The sequence below is a fragment of the Oryza glaberrima genome, chromosome 10, assembly GCF_000147395.1.
Source record: "Oryza glaberrima chromosome 10, OglaRS2, whole genome shotgun sequence".
Classification (NCBI taxonomy): Eukaryota; Viridiplantae; Streptophyta; class Magnoliopsida; order Poales; family Poaceae; genus Oryza; species Oryza glaberrima.
In genome coordinates, this window is record NC_068335.1 from 14,539,708 (window position 1) to 14,558,316 (window position 18,609).

Here is an 18,609-nt window from a genome sequence, read left to right on the forward strand (position 1 = left end):
TATTTTGAGACGGATGGAGTATTTGGAAAAGTATACTTAGGCTGTATTTAGATCCAAAGTTTGGATCCAAACTTCGGTCCTTTTCCATCACATTAACCTGTCATACACACACAACTTTTCAGTCACATCATCTTTAATTTCAATTAAAATCTAAACTTTGCGCTGAACTAAACAATAAACACAGCCTTAGTGTGGTGTGCAGTACAACCTTTCCATGTCAGTCAAGTCAATCGAATGATACATTGGATTTAGGCGGAATCGTAGCAGGCGATTTCGCGTAGTACAATATTATCTTCTTTTTTTTTTTCTGATTGATGAGTAGGATATTCTGGCGGACAGGTTGGTGGGGCCATGGGCCCGCCTAGAAATCCTCTCCTTTTTCTTCTTTCTCGCGACGGTTTACGTACGTGCGCGTGGCCGCGTGGGCGCTCGTGTTCGCAGTCGCGTCGCGCCGCCACCAAACCCCAGGGACGGTGGTGGAGGCGTGGAGCCACCTGGAGAACGTTGGCCAAGACCGCCTCACTCAGTCACTCTCACCCGTTCAGAGCGTCGAAGGGACTCTGTTTCTCGCTCCCCATCTACTATACCTCCTCTGCATTTCTTCTGCTCTGTTTCCCCTGCTTTGCAGGAGTAGTAGTTCTTAGTGTTCTCCTTGCAATTAGTATTAACCTGAAATTTAATTCCTCTGGCTAATCCTTTTCTTTAACATGAGAAAATGTCACTAATACTAATGGCGTACTAATCGAGTGAGCCATGTGTGTCTCTTTCTTTCCTTTTTCTTTTTTTCTTTCTTGAATCGCTATATTTGCATCCGCCATCAGGTGCCTGGAATTTTGGGCGAATTTGCTTCAGGCTCAGTCTGATGCAAAAGAAAACAACTACTCCTACTAAGTAACGTTTTGTTTCAGACTGCATTACCAAACGCAATCATCACAACCTGTTGGCTAGTAACACATGCTAGTAGCACCTAGCATCACTGCTTATTTGTAGTCAGGAAAGGATCATTCACCTCTCACTCACAGTCTGCATTTACAATTGGTCATTCATTCATCTGCATTCGACAACTGATGCGTTTTTGGTTGGCACCCGCCATTCACATCCAACTGCTCTACTCATTCATCTGCATACAACCCAGTGCAATTTACAAAAACAAAACACTTCTATTTGTATATTACAAACTATAAATGTGAGTCTTAAAACAAAGAAGAGTTTTGATTTTGTAATGCTTTCCAGTCCCTGTCCCCTGCTGCTCTTTCTTTAAATGTAAATAACTTTTATTTCTCTTAATAGAAAAAATTCGCCTCTGGCGTATTCCCGAAAAAAAAAACAAAGAAGAGTGGTCTGAGCAAAAGAGCAACTGAACTTACACCGTTACAACATAAGAAACTCAGTCGTGTGAGTCTTAAAAGGAAAAATTCTGTATGAGCACAAAAGATACAAAACTACACGGACAAGTGACAAAATGGCATTGACAACCACAACAAGGATTCGGTTACCACACCGAGTGATCATGCATCCTCCATCCATCAGCAATTTGCTGGGCATTTCCAACAGCAACTCTCCTTAAGCAGCCCTTGGACAGCCATCTTTGTGCCTGGGAAATCAGGGCGTTCTGCCAGTCTCATATAGCATCTCAGAGTAAGAAGAACCCTGGCTGCCTCCATGTCAGCCTCAATTTCCTTCAGGTTCAGTGCTTGAGCAACATCGAACAGGCCTCCTTTGCACTCAATCCAAGGAATTGTGACGATGTCAGAGGATCTACGCACAAGCAATGCAACATCGTATATAGCAGGAAAGAATGCTCTCCGGTGTCCAATGTAAGAACACCATTGGCTTGGAAGGTCTTGGGGAGAAAGGAATGACCTGATCATCCTGGCGATCCCATGTGCTCCGTGAAATGTCACCCAAGATATGTGGGGGTCACCCAATGCCCCACAAGATGCCATAAACTTAGCAAACTGTTGAGGATGCACACAGGCATTGTCTGCCCTGGAACTGATGCAGAATTTCCAGGCACGACTGTAAGCCAACATTCCTTCAGCGTTCATAAATGTGAGATGATTTCGTACGAGTCAGAATCCTTAAGAAATGTCTTCATGAGTTCATAATTTTTTTGGGCTTCAACTGCGTAGGAGCGCTTACCCAATTGAGCATGGATTACCTCTACTCCAACGATGTTGAAGTTGCTGGCCACCAGCTCTTCAATTCGTCTTGCCTCTTCATCCAACTTATGTGGTAGCATCTTGACAACGTAGATGCTTCCAGTATGGTCGTCAATATGGCGTGCACATTTGATAGCCATGTTCCACTCCTCCAACCCAGCAAGCAATCCCCGCCGAGCATCCATGCGGTGCATCTGGTGACCTGAAAGGCTGACGATCTTGAAGAAACAGGACAATGTAAGCAGCGCGTCGGAGCCGGCGTGGTGTTCGTCGCCGTTACGCGGAATTCCAAGGTATTCAGCTAGTGCGGTGAGGCTCCCATTGAAGCCATCCTTCACCAGCTTCCCAAGGACGCGCACGTCGTAGAAGACTGGGAACTTCTCCCGCACTAGAAGTTGCCGGACGGACGATTCATCGTGATGGTAGTTGTTGCCGAGGTGGTCGCTGGACTGATAATGGTTCACTTTGCCTGTCGACGGTGGAGCTTGTTGTGCTGCTGGCATGCCAAGTGCACCAATGTTGTCGAACACCTTGTTCTGGTCACCGCCAGCACCAACGTGATCATTGACCATGCTATCCTTGCCGTCCGCGCCGGTGTGGTTTATGGTTGCGGTGTGGTCAATAACAACGTCGTACGCCTTGTTTTTCTCGTGGCCTGCTCCGATGTGGTGCAGAACCACTGCGAGGGTGCCGTTGTCGTGGTAGAGCTCGTCGTCCGAGCCCGCACCCGGCTTGGCGATGACAGCATCGTAGAGCATGCTCTCATCAGAGCTCACTCCGCTGCCCGCGCCGATGTGGCTCAAGGTCCCCGTCTGGGGGATGGAGCTGTTCTTCTTGCAGCTCGCTCCGCCGTGGTGCAAGACCACTGCGAGGGTGCCGTTGTCGCCGTAGAGCTTGTCGCCGGCGCCGATGTGGTTCAAGGTGTCCATGCTGCCTGCCGCCGGTGGAGCTTAGTGACGCCTTTGCGACGTCAGGAACCCGAGGGTCGACAGTGAGAGAGAGAGACACCTCTACGAAATGTGCTTTTGTCTAATGTGGTAGTATGATTTTGAGGCGAATCCCCTGTCCTCTCGCGCTTAGATAGAATTGTTGTTTTAGCTTAGGACAAATGTGCCCCTAAACTCTAATGATCTGCAGTGGCAGCTGCTAACGTGGCATGCCAACACTGGAGGTCGCGGCTGATTCCGGATTGGCTGTAATAATACCGTCAAGTTTTTATAAATTTAAACCAATACGGCCCCACCAACCCAAGAGTTCGAGGCTTTGAGCCGGTATACTAGTGCGCAGGATTCTCCACAGTGGTAGTTAATCGCTGGAAGCGAACGTGTTCAAACCGCGGTCCGATGGAGCAACGAGCAGGTTCGAGTTCGGTGGAATTTCTCTCACATCGTTTGTGTCCAATTTGCGTGTTTTTCATTGACTTGTTCTTCATCTATAGTCAATTGTTTATTATAAGTTACTAATATGATTTAGACTATCGGTGCGACTATAAGTCAATAATTGCGAAGCAGATGCGCAGCGCAGTGGGAAGATTGGGGACGAGGAGCGACGGGGGATGGATGGGCTGGAGAGCGCGGCGCCGCTACGCGGGGGGGGGGGGGGGGGGGGGGGGGGAGGACGCCGGCGGTGAGATGATGCAGCGGGGAGGTCGTCGGCGCGTAGAGAGCATGGCGGGATGGATGGAGACTCCAATCCCATGGTTATGCCCGCAAGGAAGGCGGGGGAAGTCTGGAGGCAACGTTTCTGTTCTACCAGCAGCTCTTCTTCATCAATTCATGGTGAGCAGCAAGAACTAGGGCTGGAAACTGTCAATCAATTTTTCTTTAATGATATGATATCCTCCTCCTCCTTTTTTTTTTCTTTTCATACAATTATGCTAGTGGTGTTAGACGACTACTTTTAATTCAATGGTAACCGTGATGTTAGGACATAAGATTGCAGTTTGATGTAGCTGATGTAATAATGTTCATGCTGCTACACTACTGAACATCTCTATATACAGTATGAGCAATTTTATAGTTCTCGAGGAGGTACCATGAGGTACCATTTTTTCTATTGTAAATTTGGTATCTCTTGGTACCTAGGTACTATGAGGTACCAAATTTTACACTACAATTTTGGTACCTCACGGTACCTCCTAAAAGACCATAGAATTGCTCATTCAGTATAGTTTCTGTTCTCCATTTGCATAACACCAGGCTAAATTTTTCTGGGCCCTGTTTTTTGAGAGACTATTTGCGACTGATCTGCGAACAATAGAAAAGACTTACTTTCTTTAGGGTGTGGATTGTCTTCTGTTTGGGGTCTTTGGCAAACCAGAAACAAAATGGCGATTGAATCAGTGTTTTTGTTCCCCTGTTAGTCCCTGTTGATGTTTCCTTCGTTTGCAAAACTTAGATATGTTAGTCTTTTGTTTCCTTCATGTTTAGCTGTTGTCCCCAGCCCTCAAACTTCTATATCCCAAACTCGCTCTCAATAAAATCAAGGGCCCTGCCCTTTATCCAAAAAAAAAAAAGTTATATATGAAAACGATTCAACTTGAATATCCTTAGGTTTAATGAAGTGAAAATTTAACAGTTAGGACGAAGCATCACCTAAATTCTTTTGGTCCTTTTTCGTATTAATTGTGATGCACTCTAGTCTTATTTACACTTCATCTCATTTGTTAGTATGATCCAAGAAAATTACTGTATGGCTCGAGTTTGTCCATGGCATAATCTGTTATAATGTATCATTTGATGAAGATGTACAAAACATCACGTTGCCTAGTTCTTCTTTTGATTGTTGATCTAATTATTGGGCACATCATAGCTGAAAATAGGACTTGATTACTGATTGCACAAGGTTTAAAATCTTTCTATCTCATGGCCGTTGAATTGTTAATCTTTTCCCTGTACACATGATTTATTTTCTAATTGCAGCTCAAATTCATAGGTGGTATGTTTTTCCTTCAGGTATAAGCTGCACAGTAAGAAGAGCAAAGTTGGCAATTTACCTTGAAGGAAACTCATGATAAATGTAAATCAAGAGAAAATTGCTATAGGTCTCTCCAGTTGCTTCCATGCTGAGTATTTTAGAGATGAAATAACACTCTTTGCAATTCTGTGGCTGGTGGATCAATTAATACATGTAAGACAGATACTAATGCATATTCCAACTTTTCTACATAACATTCAAAGTCGATCTCTATCCAAAAATAGAAGGTACAAAATCTTCGTTAGGTCAAGCTTTGCAGACCCAACTAAGTTGTTCAAGGTCTTTTTGAAGAAGCCTGAAGAATCAGTGGGAATGCAATATTCAGATCCAGAAGGGCTCCACAATAAGAGGTATGCCATTGATTATTGATTCAGTTGATCTTTGGGATAACCAATACATTTTCTAAAAAGCACTATGGCATAATACACTACTATCTGATAAGAATAAGACTAAATGGATAAGACAATGTTTCCTGTTATGCCCCCACACCTCTTCTATGGTCAATGATCCCTTGAAACATGAACTTACAAAGCATATTGGTGTTGATGCCTCCTTTACCCGGTCTCATTGCCATCAGAAAACAATTGCTCTTCAGTATTCCCTTAGAATTGCAAGTAGCAGTTTTTTTTTCACTAAATCGCAAACTCGAGAGCATCATCGGCTTCCTTCATTTACTCAAACCAATGCTTCAGATCCTCCCCTTCCACCTTGAGTTTGAAGGGGGGTGTTAAGTATATCAAACATTCAAGCACATATCTTGTAGGCCCATGTGGCTCATGAGGACTCTGTATAACATCATCATCCCTGAGGGATAATGGTCTTTCTCAAATCTCCAAGGTAATTAACAGACCTTAGAGGGAGCAAAATACACCATGCTAAAGTAGACGATCAGGTTATCACTGTAAAATCAAAGTGTTTTTGATTATTATTCTGTGATGAACAATTGGACATTGGAGATTATTGGTTTTGTTATTTGGAATCTATTCACGAAGTGGTTTTGGAGATGATTGGATTTTACAGGTGAATCGCAGGATCGTCATTTTATGTGACCGGTCAGACCGGGTAGTGTGTGCCGGTCAGACCGGCGTGTAATGCGCGGTCAGACCGGCGCAGCCCGCGGTCTGACCGGCCGACACTGTGTCGGTTTCGGTTTCGAGTTGTTTATTTGGATATCCGAGTTTATTTTATGATTATGACTTCTAGATGGATACTATACGTATGTAATACTATTGTTTGCTGCTAATGAGTCAAGTTGGAGATAGCTTGGTCTCGGAATATGGTTTCTTTGTTTATTTCATGTGTAGGTGACTCGATGTCTCGGGAGAGTATTTGCGGTGATGGACCGGGAGTCAGCTTGGGGATAAGATGACGTCCGTGGTGGTCAGAGATCATGCGGGATACTTAGGCTAGAGTTGATGCACGTGGTTGATGGAGATTCCATATGGCATACAATGGAGTTATTGTGTGCGTATGGATGCGGAGTCGAATTTGGAAGGAGTCCAAATTTGGTACGATTGGTTATGTAAAGTTTCTTTCTTGTACTAGAGGGTTTACTAAGGTGTTTAGAACTCCTAGTATGAGTTTGGTTCGTGGCTTTAGGCTGCCTACCTCATGTATAAATAGAGGGGGAGCGTGAGGCCTCCCGGTATCGCTTTTGAGAGCAATAGAGTTGAGTTTTGAGTTAGGGTTTCGAGCTTAGTCGAGATTTTTGTAAGGAGTGCTGTTGGTGCACTTCAAAAACACAGAGAGAATCAATAAAGTCGTCATGTACTTTAAGAGTTCTTTGATTTGTGTTTCACCGGGTTTCAGCGGTCTAACCGGCGATCTACCGGCGGTCAGACCGGCGACAAGCGGCGGTCAGACCGGTGGGAGCACGGCGGTCAGACCGGCGGCGGCGACAGGCGCGGCAGGCAATCTCGGCGGTCAGACCGGAGATTCAACACCGGTCAGACCAGCGGCATCCACTCGGTCAGACCGGCAGATCAATCTCGGTCAGACCGACTTCCGTCGATTTCGAGGGTAACTTTTATTTCCGCTAAAAGTTTTCGGTTTTTGGGTATACCAACCATTCAACCCCCTCTGGTTGGCTTAGTTCTTGTGATTCGATCCTACAATCACCCCTCATGGTAACCTCTGCACCACCAGGAATTGTACCTTAAAATATAGCAAATGAAGTGAATTACCTTTTCTAAATTCAGGCACAAATGGAATCTCTATGTGTAGTTACTTTATTGATCGCGGTTTATCATTGACTTCATTGTGAACTGGAGATATGCTTTATGTACCAGTATTTTTACTGCCTATTACAGAGAGCAGTGCGCATCAATATCTGTATGTGGAACCTATAATTTCCTATTCCTTTTTGCTAACCGTGGCATTCTTTAGATGTTTTGCTGGGGGATGCATTCGGACATCTTAGATAAGTGGTCTATAACTACATGTGTTCCTACTCATAGTCATATGATTCCTGATATAAGGTAGAGAAAGGGTCTAGGTTCTTAATTTAACAGATGGATAAAATTATTTCTTACTTAAATGTAAGGTGAATGTATTCCTGTTTAGGACTTTCTATAGGCAGGTATTAGAGCCAATCCCTTGGGATGAGCTTTTAATTCATTTTTCTATTCATCGAAAGGGACTGTGTGACCCCAAGCAGTCGCTATGATTTTGGATAGCCAGGGACAAGATGATGATGAGACAATAATTACACAAAGTTAGCACTAGTGCTGACCATAAGAATTTGATGAGATAGTTTCAGCTATATCTTTGTAGCATCAGTCTACTATTCAGAGTTGAGGTATTGATTAGTGCTTGACCATCAAGCAGGTGGTACTTTCACAGTTTCACATGTTCAAAAACAGACGAGTCAACAAATGCCAGCTTACAGTGAGAACCGGTCAACCTGAACATGTTTAACAACTGTAAATGATCTTGTTAGGGATTTACCAATTCGAGTAATCCTCCAATATTAATGGGTACAAATATAGAACGATTCCATGTCATTCCTTGAATAAGAAACACATGAGGAACAATGATTCAACTAAAGTACTCCAGCATTAGGAAATTTCAAGTTACTATTTGCATGATGAATCTTTTTTGCTCTGCTGAGGAAACAGCAACATACAGACTTAATGGGTAACTGGGCTAAGCTAATAAGATACATTAACCTGAGGTGAACGTCGTAGGAGATTGGGACCCCATGAGAAGTGCGAGCGAGTAAAAGTAAATTCAACAGGATAAGGAGAGGGAGATGAAATTCTAGAGAGAGAAAATACGACCACGTTTGTTTGTGATTACGCATGTGCGCCAAATTGCATCCGATGGATCGGAGGGAACATAAGCTAAAACAGAATCTGAGAATTCTTGCTGGTCCATAACAATCTTTTCATATTAATTGTCATATGCTCCAGTCTTATTTATTCCTCATCTCATCTGTGTATGATCAGAGAAAATTAGGGTGTGACATGAGTTTGCTCTGTGCATGCGCTTCTTTGACATGGTATACGTTTTAATATATCATTTGATGAAGCTTATAGCAACATTACTTGATTGCCAAGTAGTTCTTCTGGTGTATAGATTGTATATCTAATTACAGTTCATAGCTGAAACTGAGACTTGATTACTGATAGTCTTTTTTTTTATGGATTACTGATAGTCTTTCTAACTCATGACTAATAAATTGTCATAATATTTTTCACTGTACACATGATTTTTCTTTTTATTACAGCTCAATTCATAGTATCTGGTACGTTTCTTTGTATTTCAGGTATAAGCTCCACAGTAAGAAGAGCAAAGTTGACAATTTGCCTCGAAGGAAACCAGTGATATATGTAAGTCGAGAGAAAGTTGCAATATGCCTCTCCAGGTACTTCTGAGGATTTTAGAAATGAACTAAGACCTCTCTGTAATTCCATGACAGGTGGATCAATGATTAACATGAGACAGATACTGAACTTAAGGTAAAGAACTACATATACCAAGGTCTGTTATACATACCATCCAAAGTCTCACCAAAAACGGTGGAATGTACAAAATCTTCATTAGATCTGTTTTAGAATGCTTTACAGGCCCAACAAAGTCTTCCAGACCATTTGGAAGGAGAAACCTGATGGAACAGTGAAACGAGATATTAAGATCCAGAAGGGCTCCACAATCAGAGGTATGTGTTGATTATTGATTGAATTGTTCTTTGGATAACAAATAACAGAAACTGAAAAGCACTATGGCATAATACACTATCTGACAAGACTAAATGGTTGAGACAATGTTTTGAATTTTCAAACCGTTTAAACCCTTGACCCTAGATGGAGCAAATACACTGCTAAAGTAGATGATTAAGTTTTACTCAGTTATTAGTTATCTAAAACCATGATTCAACCACTGTCTGCCACATCAGCGTTTGTAAAATTTTGTAAGAACTTTCTTTGTATGTGTATCATCAGTCTGCCGCATCACTATATTTGTAACTGCAACCTATAACTTCCTATCCCTTTTTGCTTTTGCTTGAGGGGATACAGTTTGACATCATAGATAAGGGGTCTATAGTTGCATGTTAAGATACGGGGTTCTTGTTGACCTAAATAAGGTAGAAAAAAAGGTTCCAGGTTCACAATTTTAAAAAATGGATAAAAATATTTCTTATTAAAGTGTAAGGTGAAAGTATTCCAGTTTAGGACTTTCTATAGGAAGGGATTAGAGACAATTCCTTCATGGAGCCTTTTTAATTTATTTTTGTTGTTCATCCAAAGGGATGGTGCCTGGTACACCCGAAGCAAACTCAGATTTTGGATTACCATGGGCAAGTTGATGATGATGAGGCAATAATCGATTCCCCCACTCCTTCTTATCACTTTTCCCATGATTTCCTCTCTCAATTCAGCTCTAATTCACTAGATTTAATTGATTTCGATGATGGCCGTTTGACTAGCTTCCCCCGGCCGTTTTTATCCCAAATTTTGCGGATTCACTCCAATTTTGAAAAAAACGGAAAGAGAAGATCGAGTGGATGAAAACTCTCAACTAATTTTGGAAGATCGAGAAAGAATCAATCTGGTTTGGTGGGGAAGATCAGCTCCGGCATCGTAGGGCACAGGACAAGACTGCGTTGCGGAGGTTGAAGACGTCCCGTGGCTTCACTTATGGACTAGGCCAAAGAGATGCAAGCTGATTGGAGGGAGGTAGCGGACTGAGCTAGGGCTAAAAAGAAAGGAAGGAATAAGCTTTCGACCCCAAAACAAAGCAAAGATTTAATGTTTCAATTTAGAAAAGATTTTCACATCTTATACTACACCCTTCGTTCTAAAATATGAGAGATTTTGGACGGATGAGACACTTCTAGTACAATGAATCTGGACAGAGAGCAAATTCAGATTTATTATATTAGAAAGTGTCCCATCCGTTCAAAATCTAGAGATTTTGATGTTCCATCCGTCTAAAATCTCTTAGGATAGAGTATTAGATTGTACTCACTCCTGGATTGTTTTTATTTTGGTATGAAGTACAGCCTACAGGTGAGGGTGTGTTTGGTTGCATGCATGAAACCTGGCTCGCACGCGTGGATGCAGTAGGTCGCTGTTTGGTTGCCTGCAGCTCGCTCCCAGCCTGGTCGAGCGGATGCAAAAAAATCCCCCACAGCCAGGCTGAGCAGAAACGCTCAAGTTGAGCTTCGCTACTCGGCCAGGCCCGCACGATGCAACGCGCTGCATCCGCGCATGCAGCGCCCCGCGCCCGCGTGTGCAAGGGCAAGCGATGGGGTCACCACTCCGCCCCTTGCTCCTCCTCATTTTCCCCCAGCAATCGACATGGCGACGACGAGCTCTGCTAGAGGGAGTGGCGCCCGACGAATCCAACTTGCTGCTGCATCCCCCTCCTCTTCCCACCGTCTCCCACCTTCAATATCCGGCCACCGCCTTGCCCACACGTCCCCGCTGATGGTGTGAGCACTGCCAGATCCAACTAGTGGTGAGGCGGCAAAAAGCTTGACGGTGACGAGCTCAGCGGAGGTCGCGGCGACGAGGACGGCGGATCCACCTTGCTGCCGCATCCCTCCTCCTCTTCCCATCGTATCCCATCTTCAATCGTCGGCCACCGTCGTATCCCACCTTCTTCTGTGCCGGTCAGATCTGGAGCAGAGGAGCGGCAAGCGGCGGATGGAGAGGAGCGCAGGAAGATGGGTGGAGGAACGGCGAGCGGCGGGCAGGTGGGCATGCATGCGGCTGCGGGCGGACGGGAGTTGATGACGACGAAGCGACGGCTGCAACGCCGATCCCCTTCCTTTCTCTCTTTCGTTTCTTTTTTCTCCCCGGGTTTTCTGTTTTCTTTTTCTTTCGTTTCTCACTAGCAAGTACTCCAGCAACAGAGAAGTCAATGTATGCAGAATTACTACTGATAGATTAATTAGTTCCACCGGTTCATCTAGCTTAAAGAAAACCTAGCATAGTGGCGGCCTACGCAGATTGCACGCTAGTATCATTATATTTTCTCTCATATAATAACATATATGTTTTCTTATTATATTATTCAAATATATTAAAATAACATCATAATTTTAAATTTTACAACAACTTTACGAAACTACAAATGTGTAATATTCATATGGTATTTTATATACGTGTTAGTTATTAATTATTTTTAATAGCGAGTTTTAGTTATTTGTAAATTATATATATTCCTACTCTAGACTGGTCTTTTAATAATTCTTTTTTTAATTCCGAATTATTTTGTAAATTGTATTTCTATACTCTACTTCTAATATTCCTTATTTTTTAATTACGAATTTCTATTTTTTTTCTTAATTGTATACCTATATGGACTCTATACTCTACTTCTAATATTCCTTATTTTTAATTTTAAATTTCTATTATTTCCTAATTGTATTTCTATATAGACTCTATACTCTACTTCTAATATTCCTTATTTTTAATTCTGAATTTCAGTTATTTTCTAATTGTATTTCTATACGGACTCAATGCTCTACTTCTAATATTCCTTATTTTTAATTCCGAATTTCAGTTATTTCCCAATTGTATTACTATATGGACTCTATACTCTACTTCTAATATTCCTTATTTTTAATTACGAATTTCAGTTATTTCCTATTTTTTTCTATATGGATTCTATACTCTACTTCTAATATTCCTTATTTTTAATTCCGAATTTCAGTTATTTCCTAATTGTATTTCTATATGGATTCTATACTCTACTTCTAATATTCCTTATTTTTTTAATTCCGAATTTCAGTTATTTCCTAATTGTATTTCTATATGGACTCTAGTCTCCTCTTCTAATATTCCTTATTTTTTTAATTTCAAATTTCAGCTATTTTCTAAATTGTATTTCTACATGGACTCTGCCTTTTCTTTTTCTCCGATTAATGTGAGAATTTCTAGGCCATGAGAGCGAACGTGGAGGCTCATTTTTCTATTCCTTTAATAATATAACTAGCTGGGTGGCCCGCGCAATTGCGCGGCTAGCACCTATACAAAATTATATATTTTTATATGATAAGGTTTGAAAGAACAAACCCTATCATTCCTGTGTTTCTAATTTTATAATTTTACACCAGTTGCTACCCGTTACTTCTGTTATCTCATTTTTTATTTGCTTGCTTGATCTATTATTGTTTCTATTCATTCTTTTTGGAAACTTCTAAAATTGGATCTTATAGTTTTTAGAGTTTATCGTCTCATCGGGCTTCGTTTTTATAATTTATAGAATTCCTGCCAAACGCTGCCATTATACTTCTCTACGGCCCGTCCACTGTCTGTTCTCTTTATTGTCATTGTTATTTTAAAAATCAAACATAATTATCATTTAGGTTCATTTTATTAGTTTCTAGAAGTTTCGTCAAAACGTCAGCGACTTTGTCACTGTACTCTAATACGTGTACTCTAATACGGCTCGCCCGTTGCCTCCATTCTTTATTCTCATTGAGATTTTAAAATCAAACATGATCATCATTGGGGTTTATTTTTTTTACTTTTCAGAAGCCCAAACCTTTTAAAATTGGACCTTATAGTTTTTATAATTTATTGTCTCGTTGGATTTCATTTTTTATAATTTTTAGAAATCCCATGAAACGTTGTCAGTATACTCCTCTACGACCCGTCCGCCGTCTATTCTTTATTGTCATTGGGATTCTAAAAATCGAACATAACTATTGTTGGAATTCTTTTTTTTACTTTCTACGGTAGCTTTGCCAATGTACTCCCGTACAACCCGCCCGCTACCTCTTCTTTTTATTGTCATTGAGATTTTAAAAATCAAATATGATTATCATTGAGGCTTAAGTCCCGCCAACCGCCTTGACCGGTTGCTTCACTTACTGGATCTTTAGCTATTCATGCGAGAATTGATCATTGGTGGGGATCCGTAGAGAGTCCATTTTATGAAATATCTGAGAAAGCAAAGAAAAAAAAAGAGAGACAGGTGGTTTATTTATCACCAAATAGAGATGAGTATTATATGATAGCAGCAGGAAATTCTTTGTCCTTGAATCAGGGTATTCAGGAAGAACAGGTTGTTCCAGCTAGATACCGTCAAGAATTCCTGACTATTGCATGGGAACAGATTCATGTTAGAAGTATTTTTCCTTTCCAATATTTTTCTATTGGGGGTTCTCTCATTCCTTTTATTGAGCATAATGATGCGAATCGAGCTTTAATGAGTTCTAATATGCAGCGCCAAGCAGTTCCGCTTTCTCGGTCCGAGAAGTGCATTGTTGGAACTGGATTGGAACGCCAAACAGCTCTAGATTCGAGGGTTTCTGTTATAGCCGAACGCGAGGGAAAGATCATTTCTACTAATAGTCACAAGATCCTTTTATCAAGTAGTGGGAAGACTATAAGTATTCCTTTAGTTACCCATCGGCGCTCTAACAAAAATACTTGTATGCACCAAAAACCTCGGGTTCCGCGGGGTAAATCCATTAAAAAAGGACAAATTTTAGCGGAGGGGGCTGCTACGGTTGGTGGGGAACTTGCTTTAGGAAAAAACGTATTAGTAGCTTATGTGCCATGGGAAGGTTACAATTTTGAAGACGCAGTATTAATTAGCGAACGTTTGGTATATGAGGATATTTATACTTCTTTTCACATCCGAAAATATGAAATTCAGACAGATACAACAAGCCAAGGCTCCGCTGAAAAAATCACTAAAGAAATACCACATCTAGAAGAACATTTACTCTGCAATTTGGACAGAAATGGAGTTGTGAAGTTGGGGTCCTGGGTAGAAACAGGCGATATTTTAGTAGGTAAATTAACGCCTCAGATAGCGAGCGAATCGTCCTATATCGCGGAAGCTGGATTATTACGGGCCATATTTGGTCTTGAGGTATCCACTTCAAAAGAAACTTCTCTCAAACTACCGATAGGTGGAAGAGGACGCGTTATCGATGTGAAATGGATCCAGAGGGATCCCCTCGACATAATGGTTCGTGTATATATTTTACAAAAACACGAAATCAAAGTTGGGGATAAAGTAGCCGGAAGACACGGGAATAAAGGGATCATTTCCAAAATTTTGCCTAGGCAAGATATGCCCTATTTGCAAGATGGAACGCCTGTTGATATGGTTTTCAATCCCTTAGGAGTACCCTCCCGAATGAATGTGGGACAAATATTTGAAAGCTCGCTCGGATTACCAGGGGATCTGCTAAAGAAACATTATAGAATAGCACCCTTTGATGAGAGATATGAGCAAGAGGCTTCAAGAAAACTTGTGTTTTCAGAATTATATGAAGCCAGTAAACAAACAAAAAATCCGTGGGTATTTGAACCCGAGTACCCGGGAAAAAGCAGAATATTTGATGGAAGAACAGGAGAGTTAGCGATCCCGGCTCTGTGAGTTCTTTCTTCCGTGATGAACTGTCGGCACCAGTCCTCCATTTTTTCTCTGTGGACCGAGGAGAAAGGGGGCTCAGCAGGAAGAGGATTGTACCATGAGAGAAGCACAGAGGTCAACCCTCTTCAAATATGGATTCTGGCAATGCAACGTAGTTGGGTCCTCATATCGATCCGAATGAATCAGTCTTTCTACAGAGGTCAATCTTTGCCTATTAGGCAAGAGGATAGCAAGTTCGAAATTCTGTCTCGGTAGGACATGGATTTCTATTACTATGAAATTCATAAATGAAAATGAAGTAGTTAATGGGAGGGCTACCATTATCCTTTTTCTTGTATGTGTTCCTAAGAGAAGGAATTTGTCCATTTCATGTTTCGAGGTCTCAAAAAAGGGCGTGGAAACAGATAGAAACTCTTGAATGGAAATTGAAAAGAAATGTAGCCCCAGTTCCTTCGGAAATGGTAAGATCTTTGGCGCAAGAAGAAGGGGCGACCCATATCATCTTGACTTGGTTCTGCTTCCCCTCTTTTTTTAAGAATACCGAGTCGGGTTCTTCTCCTACCAGTATCGAATAGAACATGCTGAACAAGATCTTCTTCATGGAAACCTGCTCGATTTAGATCGGGAAAATCGTACAGATTTTGCAATTTCATTCTTTGGCCCAATCGTTGTTTTTGTTTTCGTATTCCTGATTTATCCACTGGGGCAATCCGGTTGGTTCTTTGCGCCGAGTTTTGGCGTAGCAGCGATATTTCGATTCATCCTCTTCTTCCAAGGATTTCATAATTGGATGTTGAACCCATTTCATATGATGGGAGTTGCCGGAGTATTAGGCGCGGCTCTGCTATGCGCTATTCATGGGCAACCGTGGAAAACACTCTATTTGAGGACGGTGATGGTGCAAATACCTTCCGCGCTTTTAACCCAACTCAAGCTGAAGAAACTTATTCAATGGTCACCGCTAATCGCTTTTGGTCCCAAATCTTTGGTGTTGCTTTTTCCAATAAACGTTGGTTACATTTCTTTATGCTATTTGTACCGGTCACCGGTTTATGGATGAGTGCTATTGGCGTAGTCGGCCTGGCTCTGAACCTACGTGCCTATGACTTTGTTTCCCAGGAAATCCGTGCAGCGGAAGATCCTGAATTTGAGACTTTCTACACCAAAAATATTCTTTTAAACGAGGGTATTCGTGCGTGGATGGCAGCTCAGGATCAGCCTCATGAAAATCTTATATTCCTTGAGGAGGTTCTACCACGTGGAAACGCTCTTTAATGGAACTTTTGTTTTAGCTGGTCGTGACCAAGAAACCACCAGTTTTGCTTGGTGGGCCGGGAATTCCAGACTTATCAATTTGTCGGGTAAACTACTTGGAGCTCACGTAGCCCATGCAGGATTAATCGTATTCTGGGCCGGAGCAATGAACCTATTTGAAGTGGCCCATTTCGTACCAGAAAAACCCATGTATGAACAAGGGTTGATTTTACTTCCGCACTTAGCTACTCTAGGTTGGGGAGTAGGGCCCGGGGAGAAGTTCTAGATACTTTTCCGTACTTTGTATCTGGAGTACTTCATCTAATTTCCTCCGCAGTCTTAGGCTTCGGTGGCATTTATCACGCGCTTCTGGGACCGGAGACTCTTGAAGAATCTTTTCCATTCTTTGGTTATGTGTGGAAAGATAGAAATAAAATGACTACAATTTTGGGTATTCACCTAATTTTGTTAGGTATAGGTGCTTTTCTTCTAGTACTCAAAGCTCTTTATTTTGGCGGTATATATGATACCTGGGCTCCTGGGGGAGGAGATGTAAGAAAAATTACCAATTTGACCCTTAGCCCCAGTGTTATATTTGGTTATTTACTAAAATCCCCTTTTGGGGGAGAGGGTTGGATTGTTAGTGTGGATGATTTAGAAGATATAATTGGGGGACATGTATGGTTGGGTTTCATTTGTGTATTTGGCGGAATTTGGCATATCTTAACCAAACCCTTCGCATGGGCTCGCCGTGCATTTGTATGGTCTGGAGAAGCTTACTTGTCTTATAGTTTAGGCGCTTTATCTGTCTTTGGTTTTATCGCTTGTTGTTTTGTCTGGTTCAATAATACAGCTTATCCGAGTGAGTTTTATGGACCTACTGGGCCAGAAGCTTCTCAAGCTCAAGCATTTACTTTTCTAGTTAGAGATTAGCGTCTTGGAGCTAATGTGGGATCTGCCCAAGGACCCACAGGTTTAGGTAAATATCTAATGCGTTCCCCAATGGGAGAGGTTATTTTTGGAGGGGAAACTATGTGTTTTTGGGACCTTCGTGCTCCATGGTTAGAACCTCTAAGGGGCCCCAACGGTTTGGACTTGAGTAGGTTGAAAAAAGACATACAACCTTGGCAAGAACGACGTTCGGCAGAATATATGACCCATGCTCCTTTAGGCTCTTTAAATTCTGTGGGTGGCGTAGCTACCGAGATCAATGCAGTTAATTATGTTTCTCCTAGAAGTTGGTTAGCGACTTCCCATTTTGTTCTAGGATTCTTCTTTTTTGTGGGCCATTTGTGGCATGCAGGAAGAGCCCGGGCTGCTGCAGCAGGATTTGAAAAGGGAATCGATCGTGATTTGGAGCCTGTTCTTTACATGACCCCTCTTAACTAAGATTTTCTTATTTATACCTGTTCTACTGTTTTTTTCTGTTCTGGCTCGGTTATTCTATCTAGCCGAGCCATTCATTCCTTTCTATGAAAGAAAGATAAGGGGACAGAACAAAAAAAACAAATAAAGAAACAAACGTATTCAATACGCAAAAGAAAAGAGAGAGGAAAGCAAAAGGAGAGAGAGGGATTCGAACCCTCGATAGTTTCTAGAACTATACCGGTTTTCAAGACCGGAGCTATCAACCACTCAGCCATCTCTCCACAGCCTAATCCTTATTTTATTCCTACAAATAGAACATAGCCATACGAAATGACTCACTAACCTCTAGAAACATCTCAAATACAAATCCCTTTTCGATATATTTCTGTATACTGTATCCATGTATACAGGATCCGCTATATCCGCTTGTGAAATAAAGCATAAAACCCCCTCAACCCCATATCCAAATAAAAAAAGTGGTGAGTAATAAGTTTTAAAGAGAAGAATCAATGGATTCATGATTAAACCCCTCCTACTTCTTGTATTTTATTACAATTTTGATTAAGTGAGGGATCAAATATAATATGTAGTCAACTTTATTTGATGGTAACTTGGAGGGTTAGAAATATGACTATTGCTTTCCAATTAGCTGTTTTTGCATTAATTGTGACTTCCTCAGTCTTAGTCATTAGTGTACCCCTTGTATTTGCTTCTCCTCATGGTTGGTCAAACAATAAAAACATTGTATTTTCCGGTACATCATTATGGATTGGACTGGTCTTTCTGGTAGCTATTCTAAATTCTCTCATTTCTTAAATGTGTTTAGTATTTAGTAGCCCGATACAAAATAAAAAAGGGCCGTTTATTCGGATTGTGAGACGCATTAAAATGCAATTTGCGCCCCGAATTGATTGACAGACAATTAAATTAATAAAAAGAAAACTCAAATAGAAAATGAAACGGTCGACCCAGACATAGACGGTCGACCCAGGCGGATACACCCTAT

General features: G+C 41.6%; 2 protein-coding genes and 1 non-coding gene across 3 annotated transcripts; 2 read left to right on the forward strand and 1 right to left on the reverse strand.

Moving 5' to 3' along the window:
• Positions 1-13,448: 13,448 nt before the first annotated feature.
• On the forward strand, positions 13,449-15,618 carry LOC127785864 (DNA-directed RNA polymerase subunit beta-like; the record flags this gene model as incomplete). The annotated part of the gene is made up of 2 exons (XM_052313226.1): positions 13,449-14,980; positions 15,168-15,618. Coding segments are annotated over 2 exons (1,764 nt in total), but the record flags the coding sequence as incomplete, so codon positions are not given.
• Positions 15,400-18,209, forward strand: LOC127785865 (photosystem II D2 protein-like). The gene is given in 3 exon segments (XM_052313227.1): positions 15,400-15,442; positions 15,518-15,841; positions 15,844-18,209. Coding segments are annotated over 3 exon segments (780 nt in total). The 3' UTR covers positions 16,257-18,209.
• Positions 17,797-17,884, reverse strand: TRNAS-UGA (transfer RNA serine (anticodon UGA)). The gene has a single exon. It is a non-coding gene; the product is annotated as a tRNA-Ser (tRNA).
• Positions 18,210-18,609: the final 400 nt, after the last annotated feature.